This window comes from Apodemus sylvaticus, chromosome 9, assembly GCF_947179515.1.
Source record: "Apodemus sylvaticus chromosome 9, mApoSyl1.1, whole genome shotgun sequence".
Lineage (NCBI taxonomy): Eukaryota > Metazoa > Chordata > Mammalia > Rodentia > Muridae > Apodemus > Apodemus sylvaticus.
The window spans coordinates 41,435,081-41,462,745 of record NC_067480.1 but is presented as its reverse complement, the minus strand read 5'-3'; the positions used below and the strand labels follow the sequence as shown (position 1 = coordinate 41,462,745).

The window sequence follows — 27,665 nt, the reverse complement described above, 5'->3', positions numbered from 1 at the left end:
CAGTATTGGATGAAAGATAGTAAAAGGTATCAAGAAACCATTGCCTCTATTAACTGGATACTCAATAGGAAGGGAAAAGTGTATTAGACTAAATAACATTAATGTTGCCCCCCCCCCAGACTTTGTATCCTGTCCATCATACATGTGCTGGTGAACATCCTAAGATTGTATAAGGGGCCATTCCTGACTGTTGTGTAGTCCCTTTTCCTAAGTTCAAACACAACAAGGAACAACAGACCAAGCCTTTTCTGGGCTGCTCCAGCAAGAGGCATGTGCCTGAACAGGCCAGCAGGGCACCTACCAGCATTGCCCACAGTAACAACTTCTTCCCGAACCTTGTGCCGCCTCTGGTTTTTCAGTGCCTCTACTATGATGTTGTAGGTGACCCCTCTGGTAAGGCCAGTCAGAGTCGCACTGGTAGATGTTCCAGGAACTTGGAACTAAACATCCAAAGTGGGGAGAAAGCATTACAATGAGAATAGGCATGAACTTCCATGGTCTATGAGTAATCCCCCACTTGCATTTAAAAAACGACAAAGGGATATATAGGATTCCCACCCAATCTAGATGAGATATTATATGAGTGGGATTGGGGAGATGGCTCAGTGGTTAAGAGCACTGACTGCTCTTCCAGAGGACCAGAGTTCAACTCCTACCACCCACATGGCAGCTCACAACTGCCTGAAACTCCAGTTCCAGGGCTTCTGACATCCTCACACTGACAGACATGCAGACAAAACACCAATGTAAAAAAAACATTTCTGCTGGATCTTTCTACCTAGTTGTTGCACAATTCCCAGAAGCCCTCAGCTATACCAGCCTTGTCTGAATCCCATGGTCACTAGAACTCCTGGCAAAACCCCCTTCATAAACATGAGTGCCACAGAGGGCGCCATGCGCCATGCAAGGTGCCAGCACAGTAGAACTTGGGTTCACCTAGTCTTTCTAGACACATAATAGATAACGTGACTTCCTAGACACATAATAGATAACGTGACTCTTCGAGGACAGACACCAAAGGTGGCATGTCAAACTTCATAGAAATTACTTTCCCTGTTCTTCCTAAGATCATTGTTTTCTCCATCTCACTAAGTAGTCTCCAATGTGTGACAACAGTAAGAATAATTTTATTTCCTCGACAGAGGAAAGCTCAGTGATGCTCGCTGAGTCACAGTGAGCAAAACAGTCAAACAACCTCCAGCCAGAGTTGTAGCACCTGCCCGGGGAGGGTAGGCATCTGCCATGATGCTTTGGTTGCTTCTGGATGACACAGTCACACACAGAGAGATACTCGCAAGGGCTGTACTATACCTGTAAGGGCTCTTCATCGGTGCCAACAGGTTGGCATGAAATGATGTACTCAGAACTCTCCTGGAATGGCGTCCAAGAGATGGTTGTCTGAGAGAGAGCTTCTTGTCCTGTAGAGGCATTTGGATTGAGGCCCGGAACATGAGGATAGAGGTGGTAGTCTAGGTCTCCCCTGGGAACATGACCGATTTGGACTTCCTCATCTACATTCGGCAGGTATGGTCTTGGCCTAAGCCTGACAGGGGTGGCCGCCGTGGGTGGCGTGGTCCGCCTAAAGCCATGTTCCTCAAAGATCATTTGTTGCCCAACACTGGGTTGTTGGTGGGTTGTGCCGGGAAGCTGAATACCGTTTTCGGTGTCATACCCAGGGTTGGTGATGAAGGGGGTCTTTTGAACTGTGGAGGGAACATCCAAGATCTCTGGTCCATGAAGATTGGGGTGTGGAAGGGTAACCAGCTGCGGAAGCTCATCTAGCCAAGAGAGGTTAGAGCCACAAGAGCAAAGCCAGTTAAGCTCAGAGAAGAAGCAACCAATCACTGTCCACCCAGGCGACAACTGTGTATCAACCTGATCAACGCTCCCAGAAAACCAGCGGTTCTCGGATCACAAGACACTCTATAGAAAGAAATCGTGATTTTTTTTTCTCTCACAGATTTCTTTATAGTTTAGACAGGAAAAAAAATGTTAGTGTGAATTCTTATACAGACAAAGCTTTGAACCGCTGAGCCCCACAGAAAGCCGTCTCTGCTCCAATTAAGCCTTTGCAACTAACCGAAATATTTGAAGTTCAGAAATCAAATAATAAATATATCAAGACAAATCAGAAAGGTTTTACTCCCACCGTTAAAAAGCGCCGCCCCATACACCTTCAATTCAAACTATCTAGTTTGAATTTCTGCAAGGTAAAAAAAAAAAAATGAAGCTTAAGGTTGGAGAAAAAGAAATAAATCAGACGTTTTTAGAGCATGTTAAGTGATTCCTGTCAAAGAGTGCAATATATAAGCCATTCTGCTAGAAAAAAAATCCACGAGAGATGTGTTGAAACGTAGAGACCTTCACCCTGCAAAGCAACCACTGGTTATAAGTCTTTACCTGTCTTTTTCCTCCCGATCAGGGGCTCACTCTTCTGATTGTTTTTCAGGGCAATGACATAGATGGTATACTCGGTTCCTGGCTCCAGACCTGATGGGAAACACAGCCATTTCCTTATGTTGGGGGACATGGGTGGTTATTGGCTCAGCAGAGGCAACTAGGGAGTGAGCATTCCTCCCAGGTGTCTCTGAAGTCCTAAAGGGGGAGATCAGCTTCCTGTTTACCTACGCTGCGGACCCCAAGGCCACCTGGCCAGCTAATCATCTTACAACCACAGCTGACACTCAAATGAGTAGTTTCATGGTAAGTCTTTCTGGAGGATTCTTTCAGCCTGTAGACAAACTATCTATACTGTAGGCCGCCAGTGGAATACATATTTGAGAGATATCAGAGATTTCAGACTTCTATTTAGATCCACCTCTACACGCTGAGCGACAACACCCGGGAGAGCTCCGTTCAGAGTGTAGAGGTGGATCTTGTAGTCTGTGCCTGGCTGTAAACCTGGATGTTAAAAGGACAGCTGTCAGTGACAGCAGAAATTGGGAAGTCTTCCCATATCAGACTCTTACTTTCTTGTTCGATAAATGCAACAGAGGAGCTGTGATCTCCTGATATCTATGTGTTTTAGAGACTTCAACATCCAGGAGATTCTATACATACAATTTATCTTATTTGGTGGAGGGGACAAAAATAATGAAGAATTTACATCAGAGAGTAACACATCTTATCTGTGTCATATGACGGCACTGAAATTACATGCTCAGTCATTCATACTTCTTGAGAACACGACTGTCCCTAAAAAGAAGAACACCTAGAGTGCTGGGCACTTCATTCTCATCAAATAGCATCAAAGATACAATTGGGGAGTATTATGGATTTGGGGTATCTACAATTAAGGGGGGAAAAGATCGCAGAACAGAAGCAATACCAGTAATGGTGGCCTCTGTGACACCAGGGCGGGGCCGAGGGACCACTTCTCTGGGAGGAGATCCAGGCTTCTCATACTTGATAATGTAGCCAGTAATCCTGGCACGGGGTGGTTGCCATGACAGCAGCAGGGAGTTGGGTGTGGTGGTCAGGAACCGCAGGTTGGACGGGGCATCAATGGCTGGAAGGCAAGCAAAGCGGCACCTTAGAAAACGAATCTCACAGTTGCTCCCAGCGCTGGCAAACAGAGGGAGAGAAGCCGGGAGTCCCAGGAGCCAGAGCATGGAAACTGCAGCTCCCTGTTTCTAAAGGCGACACGGCTGATTGCAATATGCACAAGAGTGACATTTCCCTCAGAGAAAGCGTAGTTACCAGTGGAGGCGTCGATGATCACGGGAGAGCTCCGGGCGTTGTCGTTCAGAGTGTAGAGGTGGATCTTGTAGTCAGTGCCTGGCTGTAAACCTGGATGTTAAAAGGACACGCCCTTTTAGTCCATTCTTATGTTACTAGGTGAGTTCTCATGAGTGCCTACAACTTCCTTGACTCCTGCACCATGCGGGAAGCAGTTCACAGGGGAAGAGTTAAGTGCTTTGTGCTGTGGACAGGTCACTGTTAAGGAGAAACCCATTTCAAAAGCAGCTCACTTATGCGCTGATACTGAATCTGATACTGTAATCTCTGATTACAGCTTCCATTTTTATTATACATAGTGCTGTTTGTAATTATAAATTTCACTATGCTTTTTAAAAATCTGGGCATGCTAATGCTAAGAACTAGATGTTACAATTTTATATCTTTATGTTCTCTGTATTAACTAAAAAAAAAAAACAAATAGGGTTTCACTATGTCTTGTCTCAAACTCACATCCTCCTGCCTATGACTATGGGTGTACAGATCTTCAGTAACCAATAATGAGTGTTTTATGAAACAATATGTGTTGTTTGATGAATGAGATTTATAGGTCAAACAAAAGTCAGGAAGTCAACAGCTCATGGGATGGCGATAACATTCTCAATGCTAGACCAGAATATCTATCAGAATATCTATCGAGCCAAGTTATCCTGTAGCGGCACACATGGGCAGACTGCCGAGTGCACTGACCTGTAATAGTATAGCTTCTGACATCTGGGCTGATGGTCCTCTGAACTGGGGTCTGGCCATTGGCTGGGATGGCATCGACTTGGAAGCCAGTGATGGTCTCCGTCTTCGTTCTCCAGCTAATAGTGATGGTGGTCTCTGTGGCGTCCGTCACACGGGCTCTTCTTGGAGGGCTGACATCTGTGTAGGAGCACAGCTAGAGATTAATGCACACTTGGCTCATACATGGAGAGTTTTGTTATTTTAAAACGAGTCCTCATTATACAAATACATCTACTCCAGGAAATACACCTGTAGGTTATGCCCTTTGACATCAGAAAGATACGTTATTGAGAAAATATGAAAACATTCACTTTTCAAGTCTTTCCTTTGAAGAAATGGAAAAGCTTTCTAAATACTATCAATGGTTCCCAGGGTTGACTCTATTGTCTAGAAATATGTCAAACAAGTGGTACAATGATTACTTTACTAATATGTAAGACTGTATGCTAGGAATCAAAACATAGGCAATTAGTAATAATGTGTGGGTGACTAGTATTCTGTCTTTTCTATAAGGCTTTATGTGTTAATCCTTCCATTTCTATAAGGCTTCATGTGTTAATCACCCATATCCATAGGTGATAAAACATCCACAGATTAGACCACAGACCTAATTTAGCCTCACATTTCCTACTGCAGAAGCCAGTTCATCTTCCCCACACTGAACTCTATGAATACTGCCCCTTACCAGTCCAGCACAAACCAGCTGTGAGAGTTAACTCACCAGCAGCAGTGCAGCACAGGGAAGTGATTCCACTCTGTTTCAGTGGGTCACTTCTTGGATGGCATACAAAGTGGATTCCCAAAACGATAAACTATTCTATCAATTTCCAAATTCTATTGCTAAGTCAGTGGTTTAAATTTAAAGATTTTTTTTTTTGACTTAGACTCAGGGTCTGTCACTATTATAAAACATTGGAGTACTCACTCTCCAGAGTTGTGACGACTCCCTGAGCTGGTCTGCTTGTCAAGGTGTCCTTGAGGGCATAGACACTGACTTCATACTTGGTGGCCACCTGGAAACAAGGGCACAAGAGAGAAACTTCAGCAACAGTGCTGCGTGACGCCTGGAGTTCTACCAAAGCTTTAGAGAAACACAGTGATCATAAAACACCATCTGCATAACCCAGCAAAAAAACCACACTTCAGGTTCTCAGAGCAGATTCACTTTTCCCTATGATTGACAATACATTTAAATTAAGTGAATTTTAAAATGTTGTCAGGTGATAAGTCCAAGCACTCCACAAGTGGTAGTAAAAAAGAATAAGGAAAAAAAAATCAGTATTAGCCCCCTTTTTCCTCACCTTTTTTACGATCTAACAGGTGTAAAATCATATTTTGCTTTTTTTCTGATCACAGAAAAGCAAGAGAAAGTTTCTATTCTGTCTCTGACCTCTCTTCTGCTGCTTCCCTTGGGACTGGTCTTGTGTTAAGATGTGCATTAAGCCCTTATAGAATCCCAGCTAGATTCTGCATGGCCAGAAAGAGGTTTAAATATTATTTGCTTGCTTGTTTGTGGCAGAGTCTCTTTATGTATCTCTGGCTGTCCTGGAACTCACTCTGTCGACCAGGCTGGCCCCCACTCAGATCCACCTGCTTATTATGCCTCCTGATGATGTTCAAATGTTTTAATGAGGGTAGTGTCAAGTTAGGTTGGTACTAACTGGAGAATGCTTCCTGCCAAGGAAATACCACTCATAAAAGCCATAAACTCAGCCAGAGTGGATATATAAAGTGCTCACTACAGAATACTACTTTTTTTTAAATAAGCAGAATACTTCTGTCAAAGACCTGCATGAAATCTAAAGTTATTTACACCATTCTGATCTAATCGTCATCTTAGGTTATCTAGAAAATCCTAAGTCAATATAAAAGATTTTTTTGGTATACATTTGTGACAAACCTACTTGACGGTAGAGGTAGAAGAGAAGAACATTAGTTTTATTATATGAGATTGCACCTGATAAAAGCTATGACATGACCTTACTCTACGGATGGAAGCTCACTTCTTACCATGAGCCCTGATACGATTACTGATGAGCTGTCTGGGGAAAGGTTGATTTCTTTCATTGGTCCTGTCTTCTCCTTCGGGGTCACCCGCACGCGGTAGCCAGTGAGCTGAACATTAGGCGCTGTCCACTGGGCAGTCAAGCTGGTGGGTGTCACCTGAGTGAACTTCAGATTGGTTGGCGCAGGAATGGCTGTCAGGATGGTCATTGGTTAAAAGGTTATCTTATAGGGAACGAGGAAATGAAAAATAACGCAAATTTTAAGAAGGAGAATAGATTGTTCTTGTAGGGACTGGTGGACTTCCTGGCCCAGCAGAGAGTCAACACAAACAAGTAATAAAAACAAGAGACATGAGAGGAGTGTTTTTTTTTAATACCAGCAATTCTCAGAACCACTGGAAATAACTGTGTAAACAACGCCAGGTCTCCAAGAGACTTTGGGTCTTACCTCCCTACCCTACCCCTTTTGAAACCAAGAGTTGAATTCCCTTCTTAGTCATTAGAATTGATTTTTTTTTCATTTGAATGAAAAAAAAAGAGCAATGACCCCTTTTTTTCTATATAAATTATCTTTGTATGGGAAACCATTTCACAGAGTATTCCATCCAAGAGATAGAATTGCTTTTATTGTCTCTTTTATTTGGACCCCACGGCAGATATCACTGCTAAATTTGAAGTATTCTCTGCGGCACAGCATAAGAAGAAAATTGGTTCACAAAAGAGGCAGGAAAGAGAAGCAGAGAGCAGTGACACAGACAGTCACCTCTAGATGCTTTGAGCATTCCGACCTTGCTCCACAAATAAAGCACAGGAGGAGAAAGGATTGTGGGAAGGAAGCACTTGTCCTCATGACTCTGTCCTACACATCTGGATCATAGTCCTTTAAGCAAAGGAAGGCCTAGTGCAGGCTAATTAGCCAGGGGAGATCTTACCCATGTACTTTGATCATGTTGCAAGGAAATGCCTGGCTTAGGGCCAATTCTCAGAGTAAGCTCTATGATTCTAGACTTCTTTCCTTCATGTGTGGAGAAGGAGGGTCACCAGAGGTGTGTCACTTAGGAAATAATCCACATTTCCCATCATCATCTTCAAATGTCTTGCTTTATAATAGACTTTTTATATATATAATATATTTGCACAGATATGCTTAGCTTCTTTATATTTCTCTTTACTAGACTTAGTTAACTAAGTATCACCTAACTTTCATGGTTTGCTACTATTCCTCCTTAAAGAGGGCCTTTCTTAAGAATTTGAGGGCATTTTGCTACTCTCCCTTACGTGGGAATCAATAGCCCAGGAAAGTATGACGTCAGCAAGGCATAAAGCCACTGCTCCCATGAGCACCCAGCCGGTGCGGTTAACGATATACCTGTGGACTGGACTCCAATCAGGGGCTGGCTCTCCATATCATCGTGCAAGGCAACCACACTGACTGTGTACTCAGAGCCCGGCCTGAGGCCTTGTAGCTCTGCCGTGTCGTCTTCACCGTCAGGTGCAGGGAAAAGCTCATGGATTCCATCCTCAGGGCTTGAGTAGGTCACCCTGTACCTGGAAACTTGCCCCTGTGGGCTTTCCCAAGCAATTTTGATGGAATCGACATCCACATCAGTGAATGCCAGTCCTTTGGGGCGATCAATGTCTGTTAGGCAAATTAATGGTAAGAGGTTATGTGAAAAGCAAGTTGTGAGACAAGCACAATTTTTTATACCATGCAAAGCAGTTCTGCAGATACCATTCTCTTTGATGAATCAAATTCCAATTATCACACTATTAAAACAGAAAGCTACTGGACATTTGCTTAAAAGGCTTTTTTTTTTTTGAGGTTTAGTGTATTCAGTGTCACGTAACTTATTAAAACAAGGGTGTAGGGTGTAAGGTATGTAGACACCCTGAAGAAACACTCCACAAAGGAAATGTATTTGTATCAATTTAAAGATATTCTAGATTTGATTCTGCAATGTGATGTTAGTCTCAAGGACCTGGATTTTCTATATCTTAGAAATGGTAAAGTTGATTTTTTTCAAGCCATAATTCTTCTTTTTCCCCTCCTCTTTTAAGTCTTTATATTAAAAGGCTGACTCAGCCATAGTCCCTCAAACAGAGGGACTGCTTCTTGGGGCATACTACAGTCAACATTACCATCCAGTTATAGAAAAAGGAGGTCCTGGAGAGATATTTCATAGATTTGCTAAAAGCAAATAAGATTTTGCTGAGGCTATTTAAGCGAAGGAGATTGAAAGCACAGCAGCCATTGATGGCAACACTACAGTGATTTTTCCTGCATGCTCGCTGTGGCACCAAGAAGAAAACAAAATGCTGGCCTAGGGCTCATCTCAAGATATGAACCAGCTGACACATTGCCTTTCCCTGTGTACAATGGCACAAGTCGTGCAGGGCCATCGAGACACCCGAGAACAATACGACTCTGAAGTAGAAACCGAGCATTGGTTACGTACTGGTTATCGCCGTTTCAACCAGGGGCTCGCTTTCTCCATTCCGGTTCTGAGCATAGACACTAACCACATACTCCACTGTGGGTTGCAAACCTTCAATGGTCATCTCCGTTTGATCTGAAAGGGAAGGAGAAGCAATTGCTGGTCTACAGAGCCACCGAAGCCACTCCTAGGAGCTCAGTGAAAAGCACATGCTGAGCCTATCATTTTCATTTGCAGAATAATCATGAAACACCCATTCCACTCGGGGAAATCGGTTTACCTGTTTCCTCCCTGGAAAACTTGTTCATTGGTAACAAAATTGGGGCAGGGTGGGGAGCAAGGCTTATTTGGTAGAATGTTATTCCCATGAACTGAGCAGCAGCACAGTAAACTGTATGTCTATAGTACTAGCACTTAGGAGATACAGACAAGAAGATCAAAAGTTTGATGTCATCCTTGCCTATGTAGTGTAGTCAAAGCCAGCACAGACTTCATGAGCTCGCATCTTAAAACAAGATTTAGCATACTGCACTAAAATCATATTCAAGAATAAGCTTTACGACTTAACATGATGCCTCCCCCCCAAATTAATGAGGCTATTCTTGAAAAATGAATGAAATTAAATTGATCTTAAGAAACTGCCTTGAGATCATATATCTTGCAAGCCTTTTTGTATAAGAACATCAGATCCAGCAGGATCTACAGGGTCAGTATATCCTTCTCTTCTTAGTGACTAAGGATTTAAATAGCGTCCATACTACTACAAAAGACGGTATAAAGAAAATAAGACCTGAAATACCTGGATGCTAACTTGTCCTGTGAACTGAACGGCCACAGGCTATGAATGGGAGTGCCATGCACACACCACTTAGCACACTCACTTCAAGTGGAAACTTCTGAGCTCCTACCGTGTTTGTCTTGCTAGGTGCGACATTCTGGTCATTCTTACCTGGACTGGCAGTCTTAGTTTTTGATGGTCCTAGGCCATTTTTGGGAGTGGTGGTCACTCTGTAACCTGTCACGGGAGAAGTTGAAGGCAGCCACCTGACACTGATGCTGTTGTCCTGGACATCTGTCACCTGCATCTGGGATGGTTTGTCAATTTCTGTAAGTACAAAAGAAAACAGTGATGTCCCAGGGCTTGGGGGCAGGACTGGACAAGTCCCTGCCTTTAGCTCTCGTGTGTATGCAAATGATCTTTTGCTTCTATTAATGTACTGCAGATGTTTCTTTTGACAAGAATAAAGGGGTTGGCTTGAAGAGGGGAAGCCATGCGTCCAGACTCTAACTATTACAACTATTTTTAACCTGATTCTTTCATTCCACGAACAAAACATTACATCTCAGGCAGGCCTTTGTCTCCTAATAGTCAACCCATCCAGGCATTTTCTACATGTATTTATGACTCTCTATGTCTTATGTCTATTGGTAGACACATAGCTGTAACAGTTAAAAACACAGACAAAAATGTCTGCTCTTGGGGTCTTCTTTGTACATTTGTCTCAAGATTCTACTACTTGTAGGAGTTATTAGCTACAGACTTTTGTTTTATTAAGAAAAATAAATGAGGGTCAAGAGTATAGTTCAGTGATACAGCACTTGTTTATTATATATACGTGTACACACACACACACACACACACATATATGTATACACACACACACACACACACACACACATATGAGATGCTGGGTTTGGTCCCCAGCACCACACAAAACCAAAGAAAAATCTATTGCACAGTGAAGAAAATACCTTGGATGAATACTGAGATAACCATCTTCATAAATAACCCTGTGTTACCCCCAAAGAGAAATTTGTACCTGTTTGATAATTGATGGAAATCGGCTTGCTGCTTGCTGGACTGTCCCCACGGCCAGTGACAGCATACAGGGTGATAGTGTAGTCTGCTCCTGGTTTAATGTTGTTGATGGTGGCTGTGGACTTGCTTCCGGGCACAGTGAACTCCTGGACAGGGCTATTTCCTCCTGTATGAAAGGAGTTAGCATAGAATTTGAGGAGCTAGGAGTGACTCCAATATTATTAACACATCGAAAGGAGTATGTAAATCACTGCAGCTTGCAGGGTCCCTCCTAAGGAGTGGCTGCTTTAACCCAGCCTGAATAGGCAAGTATATTTATGCGTGTAGTAAGCCCTGATAAGTACATTAAAACCAGGAGAACTCTCAAGCTAATGTCATTTTAACATCCCTGGGTTAAAATGTCACTGACGTAGATTAACAGGGAAAAGGTGAAGAAATCCCCAGGAATGAGCTCCCAAGTTGATAATAAAATAACAAGTAGTCAGCCTGAAATCACGTCCATATAAGCAACACTAAGCAGATTTGTGTGTGTGTGTGTGTGTGTGTGTGTGTGTGTGAGAGAGAGAGAGAGAGAGAGAGAGAGAGAGAGAGAGAGACAGAGAGAGAGAGACAGAGAGACAGAGAGAGAGAGACAGAGACAGAGAAAGACAGAGAGAGAGAGAGAGAGAGTGGTGGGAGAGGGGCATGGGGCAGTCTGGAAGAGGAAAGGAAAGGAGGAAATGATATAATTATATTTAATTAATTTTTTAAATTAAACAGAAAAAGGGGACAAAAATGTGGCTCACTCAACCTAAACTGGAATGAAGTACAGTCTCTACATACGTGTTAACAGAATATTTGTTAAATATAGAGAACACTGAAAAAGAGAAAATAGTAAGAATTACCAATGATAAAATATTTGTGGATACATAAACTTTTCTTAGCTCTGCTTTCCACCCTAGCTGTAGTGTGAATTTCATTCTATAATCAACTAAACACAGCTCCCATGAATTTTTGGACAGAAAAAAAAAAAAGAAATAAAAAGAGGTTCTCTAAATGGGCCTGCTAGCATTTAATCCTATACCCACTGTCAGATTTCCAAGTTACCCGCCCTGTCCCTGATCCTCTAAGGGTGACACGGCCCGAAGTGAACAGACCTGACTCTCCGTAGGTGATTCTGTAATAGCGCACAGAGACGGGGGGCGGCTCCCAGCTGATGAGCAGGCTGGTAGGCGTGGAAGCAATGACCTCCAGCTCTCTCGGAATATCCGAAACTAGAAAATGACAGGAAAATGTCACATTTACAACTTCCAAAGAAAGCTCAGATTTACTCTTTGTCTTTTCCTAGATAACTATTACATTTCCTTCACAGAAAAATCTAAATACAACACTGAATTAACAAGATTAAATTCTATGGAGAGGTCAAGGGAAGGGGCTACGGCAACCAGACCAATTGTGAATTCTTTTTTCCTTAACATTTTCTCTGGAAAATAATTTAAATCACAGAAGTTAAAATGTACTCACTCACCCATACTTTTTTTTTCTATTTTCTTTTGGTTTTAAGACAGAGTTTCTCTGTGTTAACAGCCCTATTTGGTCCTGGCACTTGCTTTGTAGACCAGGCTGGCCTGGAACTCACAGAGATCTCACCCTATGCACCCTTAACTATGTGCTATTTGGAAATAGTGGTTACACACACCCCTATTCATAGCTAAGCTACAGATTGCTCCGATGACAGGTCTCCCAATCATTGTACTGAAAATATATCTATCTATGCTTATAGACATAATCTAGGGCTTGACTCACACCACACAAAACAGTCTACTTTAGCACCCCTTTAAAAAACTTTTAGTTATTTTGAGACAAGCCTCACTGAATTGCACAGGCTAACTTTAAACTCACAGCAGCCCAGGATGGCCTTCCTGCCCCCAGCCTCCCAAGAATCTAGGATTACACATCTGTGCTACCAAGCCCAGCTAAAAAAGAAAAATCATAGGTTTATAGTAACTTTGGTACCATATTATGTCTGTGAATGAAACATTCTTAAAAACCAGTGAATATTCAAGCTGGGAGCTGTAGCTCATGCCTGTAACTCCAGCACTCAGAAGTCAAGGCGAAGTATCTTAGTCAAGCCTGGCCTACAGAGCCAGTTATGGGTCAGTCTGGGCTATGAAACTCTCTCAAAATATCATAGAAACTGACCAGCAAAAACACCAGAACATAGTCGAATCAGGCGACAATCTCTCAGAGAAAAAAATTATCTTCTTAAATGTATTCTTAGAGGGAGCTATTTTTGCCACAGAGTCCTTGCTGTGTAGCTCTGGCTGGTCTGGAACTCAGTCAGTAGAGATCCACCCGCCTCTGCCTCCTCTGCTGGCTCCATCACTGACTGCTCTTTGTCTCCCGCCTCGATCTACTTCTCCAGAGATGCTGACTCAGACAGTATAAGGCTTTCTCACAGCCCACACCAAACCATGCAAAGTCCACACCATGGGATTTCTTTACTGATAAAAGAACAAAATTACCTGTGGCTTGCTGGCCAATCAGCGGGGCACTCTCCTCTCTGCCATTAACAGCAATGATGCTGACGATGTACTCCGTGCCCGGATTGAGGTTGGTGAGAGTGATCGAGTTCCGTGAGGGCGGCACTCGATCTTGCTTGGGTCTTCCGGCAGAGTGCTCGGCATGATGGCGGATGATGTAGCCGGTGATGGGGGCCCGAGGAGCCACCCAGTGCACAGTAAAGGAGTTGATGGTGATATCGGAAGAATCAAAACCAGTTGGGGAATCAAGACCTGTTTTTTCCCACCCAAGGAGGGGAGGAAAAGACAACAACCACCGGCTTAGGCATTGAGGACGATGTGGAGGAAAGCAATAGACCCTGCTATCTGGTACTGACAGCTGACCATAATCGGCTTACACATGCTTTTCTTTTCTTTTTTTATTTTAATTTTTTTGTTTTTTTCTTTTCTTTTTCAAAGTAATTGAAACAATATGTAAAATTATAGTCAATTTCAACATTATACTGATATTTCCAAGGGCTCCAGCATTGTTCTGGGTAGTTTTATATCAACTTGACAGAAGCTAAAGTCATCTAAGGACTTTAATTAAGAAAATGCCTCTATAAGAACAAGGCAAGCTTGTAGGGCTTTTTCTTTATTAATGATTGACAGGGGAGGGCCCAGCCCATTGTGGGCGGTGCCTTCTCTGGGCACAGGGTCCTGGATTCTATAAGAAACCAGGCTGAGCAGGTTATGGGGAGCAAGCCAATAAGGAGCACCCCTCCTTGGCCTATAACAGCTCCCACCTCCAAGTTCCTGCCCTGCTTGAGTTCCTGTCCTGACTCCCTTCAGTGATGGACTACAGTGTGGAGGTATAAACTGAATAAACCCTTCCCTCCCCAATTTGCTATTGATCAGGATGTTTTATCACAGCCATCACAACAACCCTAACTAGAATAAGAACCCAGGGATAATTTACAAGGAAACTCCATTGTTATGTTATACAAAGCAACATTATTATGTTAAAAATAAAGCAATCCAGTCTCAGAAAGACAAATAAAGTCCAGTTTTCTGGTATGGGGATCCTGGATTTAAATTTTCTGTATGTGTATTTGTGTGCAGAACATAGGTCCTGAAAATAGAATAGGGAGTGTGGGGAGAAAAGAAGATGTCTTAAGGGGGAGAGGGTGAAAAGGGTCATAGACGACATGAGATTGAAGACGAGACTGTACGTGACAGGAGGAAGGGGACCAGGAAGGGTGGCGTGGGGCAAGGAGAGGAACAGAAGAGAAAGATCAACAGAGCAAATGAAAATACCATGAAAATACCATGGCGAAAACCACTCCTCTATGATAGCTAAAATTGATTAATTAATAAGAAGTAATGTACCAACATTGCAGAAGGTGGAGATGCATCTATAGACTCCACCTAACATTCTGTTGCTTAATGTTGGTAGCTGAGAGCTGTCGGCATGGCTCACCTGTTTTCTGCCTTCCTCGGAGAGGGATGCTTTCGTGTTGTTCGTAGACGCTGGAGACACTGACTAAGTATTCAGTCCCAGGCAGGAGATCTGAAGAAGCGAGTGGGATTTGCTTTAAGCATGAGAAAGCACAGTGCTCCCTGGACGGCTTCATCTGATAAACTAACCAAGTATCCAGTCCCATAGTCTACCTGTAGCTAAATGAGCATCTATGTCTGAAAATAATCTGTAAGCATGGGCTGCTTTGTCCTGAGCCTCTGTAAGTCCCAGTTCCGCAGGTGTCAATGGGACTCAGTCAAGTGCAAACACTGGCATTAATATCTCTTTCATCCATTTGAAAGAGCATCATCATCTGTGAGGGCCACTGATGAAAGTTTTGTGGGAATCTACATTACCACCTACCCATCACAACCACCCTATGAGGTGGTCGGCAGCCTCCATGCTCTACAATGTGAAGGTGCACAGTTGGACAAAATTTAACGTGTGTCTTTGTGGGGCCATCAATGTATTCAAGACAATGAACACCACATCCAGTTCCCCTGGATTCAGTACACTGCCCCAAACTGCTTAATCTTTAAAATAGGGTAATAATGACTTCCCCAAGAGAGAGTTACTTTGGAGTCATAGCATTAGGACTCTTAAGAAACACAATTAACAAGTGACAGGGTTTGGCTAAACCGGTGCCAATATGTGACTCAGGGTCTAGTATATTGGACAGTGTGGTTCTTACTGACTGACAGAATGTCCTTGTGGCCACTATCAAGTTAAGTTATCTAGATACTCTGGTCGTTAGCCACATAGTGAGGAAGGAGATCAGGTGTGGTGCCTCTTTGTATTTCACTTTCGGAGACCTATCTGAAAAGGAGAGGATGTTTTCTGACCATATTTGGGAATGCACCTAAATGTAACTACTTTCCTCTCCTATAGAATCCCTGGACTTATACAACCTCCTACCACGTTGCAACCTCTTGTTCTCTTTAATTCAAAATATCCTCTTCTAGTAGGACCCGGGAAGAGGCAATTTCTGTAAATTGTCTAATAAGTGTCAGTTGCTTTCTAAGCTCTCAGGCCTCAGGGAAATTGTGCAAACACATGCTTTCCAAATTATGAACTAAACTTCTGCCTCTCTCCACACAAAACTGATTCTCACACTAAATAGATCCCCTGTTGGTGGTAGGTCTCACCACAAGAAAGGACAGCAAACCAGACACGCTGATCCCCGTGTTTCTTACTCTTTCCTTAGTTACAGAATCCATTCGGGAGATACTTAATTTTTGTATACTTATGTGGAATTAGAAAATGTTTGCCACCTTGGCGCCTTGCAGACGGTGCTTTCCAGCACGGTTTGTAGCAATCAAAGGTTCGCCACCCAGCAGAATCAGTACATCTTTCAGAGTTTACAGAGCTGCCTACTGAATGTGGAGCGTGTGTGTGTGTGTGTGTGTGTGTGTGTGTGTGTGTGTGTGTGTCTGTTACAGCGCTCCTTTCTCTTAGGTGTTCCTCCGTGAGAATTCAGAATCCATTCATTGTGCTCCAGATAAGTATCTGAACAGCTATGTCTGAGGGCTTACTTGTTAGGACCACGGCATTGTCTGAAGGCGAAATGGATAATTCTGCAACGTCCTCTTCATTCTTCACAGGTGAGTAGCGCACCAAAAGGTTGGTCAGCTCAATGGACGGTGGCGGGGCCCAAGTGACCCGCATAGTGTCTGGACCGATATTGGTGAATCGCAGATCCGTGGGAGGAGGGACAGCTGATTTCAAATAAGGGATTGAGTTAATAAGATTTTAAAGTCGAGGCTTAAAAAAAAATAATAGCTGAAAAGGTAAAAACCAGTATTTCATGCAGAAAAGAAACAGTTATAATCATGCAAATAGTCTAATCTAATCTAAATCATGATACACTACTGTTAAAAAAATAAAACACTATAGAGAACACTGTTAGGCCCCTTTAACCTTTCTGCCATGATCAATGCATTTTAAAGAATTTTAATCTACTTTTCAAATAGGTCGGCTTCTTATTGCAGTTGTTATTGCTGATTTAGTACATCAATACCACGGAAGATTTTCATCCCAGGCTGAAGAGGCTTAAGTTGCCACACAGCAAAGACACATAGCAGTACTTTCTAAAGAAACACATGCACGCAGACAAAAAAGACAAGGGGTCCTCAGTTTCCCCGGAGTGAGGTGTCTACAGACTACTGCATTGCCGTAATTCCATTCAGTGAACTCTACTTATAAGTGAGGGGATTCATGCACAGTGGTTCTCAGCAATGTTTCTTACCATGCAGGGCAGAGAACCTTTAAGATGTTGCATGCTCGTCTCTAGACAGACTGTGGTTAAAGAGGAGTTTCTTTACCCTCTATAGCAGCACTATCTAGAAAGCCCTAAGGCTCTTTTCTTTGTCTTCCAACCCTGAGAACTGCCCTTCTGTAACACTAATTTTTGATGGGTTTTTTATTAGCTACAAAGAAGCATGGGAACTTATCAACAGGTAAGAGGAAGCACATAGAGGTGCATTTTGGAAGCATGTCTTAGTACAAATGGGTGCTCCAGAGTCATACTTTAAAAAAAAAAACCTCAAGATCTACAAATTTAATCTACTTGGCATTTCATAGATCAGAGATCTAGAGTTCTCCATCTTCACATCTGTGCTTTGAATGAAAGAGCATGAGACTATATATGTTTTCATGCAATTAGGCTAATGTATCTCTGAATATGCCCCGCCTTCATCTCCGTAGCCAATCACCGGCTTCTCCTTGGAAACATCCAGATTTAACCACAGTGACTGAGCAGCATGCAACACCATCCATGTCTCAAACACAGAAGACTTCAAGATTCACCCGTTTGCTGAGTCAGTGTAGTAGGGGCACTCTCTCCGCCATTAATGAGAGTGATAACGCTGATGTCATAGTCAATGCCGGGTTCCAGCCCTGTAACTGTGTAGTATCCTACTGAGGAGTCCACAAAATCTTCAAAAATAGGGATCCCTTCTCCTGCCGCAACTACTGTGATTCGGTACCCGATAATGGTGGAAGAGTTTAGCGGGGTCCACCTCAGGCCGATGCTTGAATCAGTTATATCAACAAAGCTTAGGTCAGTGAGCTGGGGCACCTCTATTGAGTTACGAAGCAAAGAGGAGGCAAAAGGAAAGTAGAGGCAAAAAACAAAAAACAAACAAAAAAAAAAAAAACAAAGAGGAAAAAATAAAGCAGTGTACATCAGGTGATCGGTAGTGAAATTGACAGACCGGTCAAGCAATGATGGTATATGCAGTGTGTCCCAAATTATTTGAAAAGCCTTCCCAAACATCATGAGTAATTTGCTCCCCTGGGAGAATGATGCAGGCTACCACATTCTTTCAGGGGCTTTCTCCCATTTAGAAAATGTCCTTAAATGGTACAGTTTTAACTTCTCAAGTGCTCAAAAAAAAGTCATAAGCACATTTACAATATGAAAATCATTCTCAGAACCTAGCAATGTTGTGGGGGAAAGAACACAAAACCTTTAGTAAGAAAATAAAATCTTACAAAGGTTAAAAAAAAAACTGGTTGGTTAATTGCCTTATTTTCCATGTTCGAAATCCATGACGGCATCATGACCCTGGTATTAATCTAGGTTGTGACTGTGCCACTCAAACGCACAGTCAGGCCGAGGCCAGCCAGCACTGAGCCCTGAGCCCATTCCACTGCCAACGTTTTAATTCATGTAATTTAATTAGTATTCATAAATGCATAGCAAAACACTGCAGAGGGTAAGAGAGTCTGACCAGTGCTTTCATTCTACAGAAGACTGGGGACAAACAATGAACCTATCCCTAGACAGGGCCTTTGTGACGCTGTCTTTCAATTCAGAAGAAAGCAAGCCCGGGAGGCCTGGCCTTTACTTCTTTCCTTTCTGTCGTTTTCACCCCACTTGCAATTTTAAAAAGGATTTGAAGCTGCAAGATAAAGATTTGGATTGTCAACCAAGTGTGTTTCAGTGCTCACATATGGAGACAAAGACTGTTTTCTAGATAACTGTTGGAGGCGGATATGGATTGTAAAACCTGGGCACAAAGGCCCAGTGGGATGCATTTACCACATTACTTTTAGCCCATCAGCACTGGGTACAGACACGAGACACTGTTTAGTAATCTTTCCATGTGAGCAAACAGTACAGAGTTAATGCTGTGGCTGCACTCATCAGGTAGCCATGGCAACAAACAGCATCCCGGGGAAGCACAGAGTGAAGCAGAAGGGACAGGAAAGCCTTCATCCAAACAGTTGCTTTTTGGCTTTGTGGTTTTGGAGAGCAGACTGGGAGGTTGGCATTTTAAAGCCCAACTGTCTCTGACACACTCAGCTATCTGGGATTAAGATGCTAATCCCCATTGCTACTCAAACTGCCGCTCTGAGGATAACAGCTTATTTTTCTATTACCTGGGACGATGGTATCAGAGATAGGGGCACTTTCCTTGTCATCTTTGACAGTGTAAACACTGACATTGTACTCCAGGCCAGGATTCAGGTTTTCAAAAGTGCACGAACTCTGGTCGGCGTGAACCATTTCTTCCAGAGAGGTCCCCTGCTGCCCATTTGTGGGGGTAGTGGTTATTCTGTATCCGGTAATATCTGGAGTAAACGCAGAGAGGAAGTTACCATACAGGACTTCTGTGACTCAGGATGGATTAAACTGCACACCAAAGATGGACGTAGAGAGGAAAAGGTGGGACCAAGGGCCAGGGCTGTGATGCACCAACAGTCAGAAAGTAGGAGTTAGTTTTAATCTGCCTACTCTGCTGAGTGACTAGTCCATGGCAATTGATCATCATTTCATAATAACTAAAGAGTCTGAGGGTCTCCAGCACTTAGAAATGAATGTCTGAGATGGAAATGCTAGCTTGATCATTCTACATCGCATCCATCGGGCGATCTGACACCCTTAACACACTTAAATGTGTTAAGTACAAAATAAAATCATGACCTTTAACAAAGATAAGGAAATCTTTTGGGTTTTTTTTGTTTTTTGTTTTTTTGTTTTTTTCCAAGACTGGGTTTCTCTGTGTAGCCCTGGCTGTCCTGGAACTCACTTTGTAGACCAGGCTGGCCTCGAACTCAGAAATCTGCCTGCCTCTGCCTCCCAAGTGCTGGGATTAAAGGCGTGAACCACCAACGCCCAGCAAGATAAGGAAATCTTAGAGAAGGCCTGAGACATTCCTGTCTACAAATTGCAGCCTCTTTTTTTTTTTTTTTATTTTATCCTGCTTTTCCTTAAGGGGTGACCTGCAGGAGAGCTGGGGAATATTCTACTTTTATTTTTTTTTGAATGTTCTGAGATGGCTTTCCACCTAAACCCTCTCCAAAGAATGTAAAGGCTTGAACTGGGGGGGGAAGGGGGTGTAAACACAGATGCTCATTCTAGAAAACGACTATTAATCATAGAAGACTTCAGAATTATGAAAATTGGTCAGTGAAGGTATTAAAAGAAAAGGAATAAATCTAGTAGTGGCCAAGTTGGAAGAAGACACCACAATATTGGCCCACTGAGAACAGGGAGTGAGGGTATATCCTGTCAGTGGGGAGAAGGTGAACATTAACGTGCTATGTGTGAGGAAACCCAATGGGACGGGACGTCAATAGCGTTCGGTCATTTCCTTTGCGACTGACTATTAAATGGGCAGGCCACTGAAACCAAAGATTAATGATCCAGCTGCCCAGAAGCAAGGAACTAGTCAGCTTCGAGTTTCAAACCCAGAGTTACTCATCTGGAAACAGTGTTCCTGTCACATTATACAATACACTGCCACAGAGAAGGAAACATCGCTCAGTCTATATCAAAAGGAGATCAAAAGAAGTATTTTAAACTAGTTTTTGTTCTGTGTGACTATAATCACACACATTTATAGATAATTGCCTCACACATATGCCTAAGCAAGGATAAGAACGGTGTAAGAAATTATATCTACAAATTATAGACTAAAGATCAGGCTTGGTGGATAAGCTGTTGGCCATACATCCAGAAGGACCTGAGATCCTATCTCCAGAATCCACAGACACCAAAGCGTGGGTCTGAAATCCCAATGTTGCTAGAGGGCATTGGGAAGTGAAGACAGGAGAGTTCCCAGAAGCTATCGGCCTCCCTGTCTTAAACAAGATGGAGGGCAGTCATGCATACTGAAGGCTATCTTCTGACCTCCACACACACTGTAGCACCTGAACTCACACACATGAAAAATGCATGTAGGCATGCTTCCATCATACAAATGTACCTTAAGATGATATAAACATATGTATGTGTATATGTAATATACAGAGATAGATACAGATATAGTATATAGTTTTGTCAAGACATAGCTCGCACTATGACCCCAGGCTAGCATTAAAACTCACTGTATATACCAGGCTAATCCTCCTGCCTCAGCTTTAGTGTTGAGATGACAATATTACTTTTATAAAATTGCTATCAATGAGTAAAATTAAAAACAATCAAGTAATGAACTAAATATATTGCTCTAATTAGTTTGATCCCATTTAGCAAGTTCTCAAAACCGAGTAATATGGTGCCGCAGTCCGTCTCCCCTTTGCCCGTTAGTTACAGAATTATGTCTAAGCTAATATACTGAGGACACATTATGGTCCTTGACTGGTGTTATAGTTTATATGCCTTAAGATTTTATAAATGCTGTTATTATTAATTCTGCCTGTTTTTGTTACATTTATTCACTTTGTGTTGTGCATGTATGTGCACAAGCATGCACACACTTCCCCGTGCCATGCATGTGAGGGTCAATGGGGAACATAGGCCCCGCCCCCAGGATTGACCTCAGTCAGGTTTGGTAGCAAGCCACTTATCCTGCAGAGCTATATCTCATCTCTGCCCTTTTACAAAAATGACATTTGATATGATATGAATTATTATTTATTTGTTTAGTTTGTGTGCATGTATACGAGATTGTGCGTGTGCCATGATCCTGGGATAGCATTTGGCAGTCAGTGCCCTCCTTCTACCACGTGACTCCTGGGGAGTCAGCTCAGACTTGCTAAGCCATCTCACCAGCTCTGAAGACATTGTAGTACATGTGAACACATTTACAGCTTCGTTTCTTTATCATCTGATTTTCTTGAATCAGGATTTCTCACTGGGCTTGGAGCTAGGCTGCCAGCTAACAAACTTCAGTAATCCTCTTGCCTACTCCTCCTCTCTGTCCCCTACCACGATGGAATTACAGCTGCTCATGTCGCTGTGCCCCGCTTTTTGCATAGCTGCTGAGGAGGAAGGCATGTGACCTCATGCGTGAACCTCCAATGCTCTTACCCATGGGAGCCTTCGCCCTAGCCCTGTCTCTCTTACATTTTGTAGTTCAATTTATTACATATTCATAGGTTACAGATCTGCGCACTGAACCAACATGGATTTAAAAAAAAACAGCTAAAAATAATTTGGATCTTTACTGTGTGTACACTCTTTCTTGTTACTGTTCCCTAAATAATCTAGTAGGACAATCACTTCCACAGCATTTGCAATATATTAAGGTATAAGTAACCTACAGGTAATTGAAGTACACAAGCAATGTATAGGCTATATGCAAACACAACACCATTTTATGCGATGGGCTGAGCAGCTGGAGACTCTGGAATCAGTTGGAATTCTGAAGTCAGCCCCACCCAGATACCAAAAAATTGATCAAACTTCAGTAAATGGTAAGATTTATGGACTATAGACTATGATTTCAGCCTTTACATTGGGCTTTAGATTTATTTATTTATTTATTATGTGCGTGGGCATGTACATGTGTGATGGCTTCAGATCCCCTGGAACTGGAGTTGCAGACAATTGTGAGCTGCCATGTGGATGCTGGGAATCGAACTCAGGTTCTCTCGGAGAGCAGCTGGGGCTCTGAACTGCTGAGCCACCCCTCTAGCCCCAGTTTGGGCATTTTTAATGAACTGAACAAAATCTTTTCACCTAATCCTCATAATCCCCTGCAGGATAAATGTTTGTCTCCCCTCCTGCTGACCCTCCCCCCTCGAGCCTAGCATTTGACAGCTCCCTTTCGGGTGACTCAAGAAAATATGCAGACATGTTCACATTGTTTACATGTAGTCCGTGAACTCTCTTATTCTCCCATATCACTCATGGAGAGCTGAGTACTTGCTTTCTCTTTTTCTCTGAACGGAATCAAAATCTGTCTCGGGAAGGCCTCATGTGTTCATGCCCTCAGATCCACCCCACGCTTACGTAGGGTGGTGCTCCCCTTTCTTACCTGGGGTGGTGCTCCTCTCCCAGGAGACAGTGAGCACTCCAGTGTCAGGGTTTGCCTCCAGGTGCAGGTTTGTTGGTGGGGACAACGCTGCACAGAAAAGAAGACTTAAAAATTAAACTGAACACAAGACACGTGGCCTGCGAAATGTTTCCTCTACGCCCTTTCCATCCTCTCCTCCTCTTCCTCCTTCCTTCTTTAGGATTAATGCGATTATAATTCACGACTGAAACTGTTTCATCTTCCCAGTTTTGGAGACTTTTAACATGGAAGGAACACTTCCAATTCTGTGGCCTCCATGACACCAGATAAACTACATCAAATTCTGAAGACTCTGTTGATATAAATAGGAGATGGGCTCTTCCCTTGTTCTATCTCATATGTAAGCCGGGATTTAGAGTTAAAGAAGTTTGTTTCCTTTTCTTTTTTTTAAGACAGTCTTTCACTGTGCAGCCTTGGTTGGCCTAGAACCCACTTTGTAGACCAGGCTTAGCCTCAAACTCTCCAACATCTGCATCTCTGTGCTTCCCAAGTACTGGGATTAGAGGTGTGTATTATAAAACCCTGCTCTACCAGACAGGCCTCCATTTTTTGGCGAGGTTGGCCTTGAGCTCCCAATCCCTCATTCTTTGGTGTGTTTGGTTTTTTGTTTGTTTGTTTGTTTGTTTGGATTTGGTTTTTTGTTGTTGTTTTGTTTTTTTGAGACAGGGTTTCTCTGTATAGCCCTGGCTGTTCTGGAACTCACTCTGTAGACCAGGTTGGCCTGGAACTCAGAAATCTGCCTGCTTCTGCCTCCCAGAGTGCTGGGATTACAGGCGTGCGCCACCAGTGCCCGGCATCCAATCCCTCATTCTTAATTTCCTAAACCCTAGGATTAAAGGCACACCCTACCACACCTGGCTTTGGAAGTCTTTTTAAGTGCTTGAAAAGTTAAAAGAAGAAAGAAAGCTCCTCTCACGTGTCACTACTCTGTTGACAATCGGTGCATCTCTCTCCTGGCCATCTCTCAAGACTTGGAGGGTGTAAGTGTATTCCACGCCTGGAGTCAAGCCGGACACAACGATGCTTCCCGAGTCTGAAGTCACTTCTCGGGGTGCTTCACCTCCCTGGCTTGGTCGGACTCCCAGCTGGAAGGAGGAAAGCAAAGTCAACATGAAAGATGAATATTCCAGAGCTCCCAAGAGGTTGTAGATTTACCCAGAGAGAAGTCCTTTAGAAATCCACACTGTGCATTTATTGGGTGGGTAACAAGTTGAGGGCACTATAGTTAGCTTGCATTTAGTTGGAGGTGTCTTCCGTTGCTACTAGGGTCCTTTTTAATATAAAAGTTCTAGAGAAATGTCATTATACTGTTTGACAGAGAACCTTGTGGAACATACCAGCAGTATACAGGGAAGAAATGCTCTCGGCTCTCTCTTTAATAAGTTACTCACATTCAGTTAACTTTCTAGTTATCACCAGTCACTTTGACACATAGAAATAAAACACATTCCCACGAAGATGAGTGTTCCTAACTACAAAAGCTTAGGTAATATTATCAAACAGTACTCAACTCCAGAGAAAGTCTTCATATTCTCTGTGGCTTCTAAAACTCTGAGTGACATTATTAAGGGAAATTAACAAGGTGCATTGGCGGTCTTCATAAAGGGCCCTCTGTATCTGAGCAGCCTACTCGTCAACTTGGCTATTTGCATACTAAAAAAGCAGAGTGACCCTCTGTCTATTTCATTTTTTCTTTCTTTTAAACCATCAGGCTTTGATTTCCAGACATAATAAGTATGGTTTTTTTTCATCCTTTGGATGCCAAAGGATGGGATTCTTTTAAAACATATTCATTTGTATCCATCACTTCCCTGGTATCATTGCTTTAAAGAACATGACTCCAGATATCTAAAGCGAAAGACCTCAATTTTAACTTCTATTAAGAAATTCACCCACAGGGCTTTGAACAAGTTGAGATGAAACTGATTGGACAAAAAATGTGATTTTTAAGTGACTCTCGGTTTAATTGGTCTTCCCAAATTGGTTTTTGTAAGCATCTCGACACCCATTTAGAGTGACACATCAGATGAAGTTTTGCTATATTTTTATTTTAAAATGGAGTTCCCTGGGGAGAAATGACAGAAAACAGAATAAACACTACACTTCCATGCTAATGTTTTTCTTCCCTTGCAACACAGAGAAGCCTCATTGCAGGCTTTGTTCTCACAAGGTCCTGGAGTATGAGCACAGGGCTTTAAAAAACCGGGGTCTGTCAAGTGTGGCGGGAACGGGAAAGCACCTCTGGGCTTTACCATGAGAGGTGTATCTGCGACTCACCTTGAAGCCAATCCTTGGAGCGGGGGTCCAGGTGATCAAGATTGTGGTCTCTGTCACCTCAATGTTGTAAGGTGGGACGGAACGCAGAGGCTGGACTGCAAATTAACCAACATAAGGCTCAACATTAGGGCATAGGTGCTGGCTAGGACTGCAGATTAACAAGCATTTTGAACAGAGCTTGGGTCTAACCACTAAATAGACAGAGAATGTAGCCCAGGTTCACTCATCGGCTGAGATGTTGAACATCATAGCTTCTTACTCAAGTCACCCAGGACCTGGTGAGAGTGGGGGATGGGGCTGGGGGATGGTGATTCTGCAGGTCCATCTTTGGGCTGGGGCTTGAGCTCACACATGAGTAGAAAGAGGGGCTAGCTCACCTTAATAAAAATCCCTTTTGATTTCTTGGGTTTTATAATCTGTGTCTTTTCTTCATTTGGGGATCTTATCATCAGCATCAAAGATCCTACCCTCAAACACGTGGTTGATCCTTCAGAAGAATAATGCTACAGATACTTAGGACCTAACCACACTGAGCATAGGAATTACAACAAAAGTGTGCTTGGTATTCTAGTATCCCGACATAAGTAACTGGGAATTCTAATCTAAGAGACTGGAGATAATGGTCAGCAGTTAAAACCAAATACTGCACCTGCAATTCAGAAGAGTCCATTTTTTACACCTAGGCATTTTCTACTGCTTGAGCCAAGCAACTAAATCTTGCCCCACATTTGAGACAATATTCTTTTGCCTAGGCAGACCATTACGGGAAGATCACCAAGCCACAAACCCACAAACTGTTGTCAAACAAAGGATGTGCCTGTAACTGTGAATTATGTGTTCTGGCCAGGCTTGTTAGGTAGGGAACAACCTGGCTGTTGAGAAATGACATATGCACAAAAACAGGAGCAGGCTGGATTCCTCCCTCTAAAAATAACTTATTCCCCTCACTTTTCTCACAGTTGCTCTTAAGAATTTAGCATGAGATATAAAAGTCAGAAAAGTGGCTCCCAAAACTTAAATTTACTAAAGCTTCAGAAACTAAAGTTCATAGGCCCTGCTGGTGTTTATACCAAGACTATTTGAGGTTCAAATGGATTTGTGTAACTCCTTGCTTCCTTCCACTGGTTTATTTAAATCTGAGCCGCGGAGAACTGTTCTTGTTTACCATTTGTCCTTCAGCCACCTACCTAAAGTTTTTGGAAAGAATACTACATGCAATGCGGTATGTTAATTAACCGTTAGCAAATACAGCTTTACTATTATACCCAGAAGCCTTCGAGTAAGAGGCCATGTGCACTGAAGCTTCATGCTGATTTATTTAAAGGACATCTATAAGAAATGGGATTTTCAAGAAAAACAAAGATACTAACTCTACAAGAGTGGATCTTAGACTATCTCAAAATCAGGCAGTATAAAATAGCAAAAAAATTTAAAAGCATTCTCTCACAAACTAGAAAGTAGACTTCATTTGCTGGCGATGAACAATTTCATAGGAGAACAAACGCAAGCCTTCCTTTTCCAACCTCACATACCAAATGTACACGGAAAGAAGTTTGTAGAGAATTAATAGATTCCTGTGGAGAATTGCTGACAGGGAATCTTCTTTGGGAAATCCCAGAGTCATTTACAAACTAAGTTTTTCTAGATTGTTGCTTTTATTTTACTCATCTATTTTATTTATTTATTTCCGAGACAGGGCCTCTTTACTTAGCCCCAGCTGTTCTGGACCTCACTAATGTTGACCAGACCGGCCTTGAACTCACAGATCCACCTGAGTCTTCCTACCAAGTGCTAGTGCTAAAGGCGTGTGCTACCACGCAGGGCTTAGATGACTTTTTAATGCATTTGAGCATCCATATTTTAAAATTAGTCAAACAAGATTGGTTGAAAGCTCCTGGAAAGCTGAGGACCAGGGGTAGACAGCCATAAATGCCAAAAGCACGCTTACATTAGGTCCTTCCATAATTCAAAACGTCAGGTCGAAAATAACGAAAATAACAAGTGCTCGGCAAGAAATAAGTCTCATCATTCTTTGTCATGTAAATGGAGTATACTTAGTAGAAAAAACGGCGTGCGAATACAGGCCTTTAAATTGAGATGTGGATAAATAAGAGATTTACGGCCATTTCCTCTAAAATGTTGAGTCAAAGGATAGCCGTAGCTAAAAATCCCTGTCTTTTTCCTCTGTGTGGAAGTGAAAGCTAAGGAAGAGGAGAGCGGGTCTCTGCGGAGAAGGACAGTAGTCCCCAGCAGGCTGGGCTCTCAGGGAAGTCAGTCAGACACTTAACCTCTCGCTCCTCCTGCTGATGTCTGTTCTGTCCATGGGGTGATTTTTTTTTTCCATATATGACTACCATAATATGCTGTCTAGAGAATGGTATGGATTCTATTCTGTCTGCTAGTATTTAGTCAGTCT

At 42.7% G+C, this 27,665-nt stretch overlaps 1 protein-coding gene across 10 annotated transcripts in view; it reads right to left on the bottom strand.

Annotated features, from left to right (window-relative positions):
* Positions 1-27,665, bottom strand: part of Fn1 (fibronectin 1) — a 68,358-nt gene that overhangs the window by 10,489 nt on the left and 30,204 nt on the right. Inside the window, exons 21-41 of one of the 10 annotated variants that reach the window (XM_052193785.1) lie at positions 25,250-25,344; positions 23,889-24,057; positions 22,934-23,020; positions 19,110-19,301; positions 17,532-17,804; positions 16,259-16,441; positions 14,688-14,777; positions 13,232-13,501; positions 11,864-11,980; positions 10,729-10,893; positions 9,858-10,013; positions 8,930-9,043; positions 7,843-8,112; positions 6,478-6,665; positions 5,393-5,480; positions 4,429-4,605; positions 3,700-3,789; positions 3,329-3,508; positions 2,401-2,490; positions 1,312-1,778; positions 302-440 (exon numbers count right to left, since the gene is read on the bottom strand). In XM_052193785.1, the coding sequence (XP_052049745.1) occupies positions 302-440; positions 1,312-1,778; positions 2,401-2,490; positions 3,329-3,508; positions 3,700-3,789; positions 4,429-4,605; positions 5,393-5,480; positions 6,478-6,665; positions 7,843-8,112; positions 8,930-9,043; positions 9,858-10,013; positions 10,729-10,893; positions 11,864-11,980; positions 13,232-13,501; positions 14,688-14,777; positions 16,259-16,441; positions 17,532-17,804; positions 19,110-19,301; positions 22,934-23,020; positions 23,889-24,057; positions 25,250-25,344 (3,600 nt within the window). The remainder of the gene's footprint in view (positions 1-301; positions 441-1,311; positions 1,779-2,400; positions 2,491-3,328; positions 3,509-3,699; positions 3,790-4,428; positions 4,606-5,392; positions 5,481-6,477; positions 6,666-7,842; positions 8,113-8,929; positions 9,044-9,857; positions 10,014-10,728; positions 10,894-11,863; positions 11,981-13,231; positions 13,502-14,687; positions 14,778-16,258; positions 16,442-17,531; positions 17,805-19,109; positions 19,302-22,933; positions 23,021-23,888; positions 24,058-25,249; positions 25,345-27,665) is intronic. The other 9 variants (XM_052193786.1, XM_052193787.1, XM_052193788.1 and 6 more) reach the window with 9 other exon arrangements.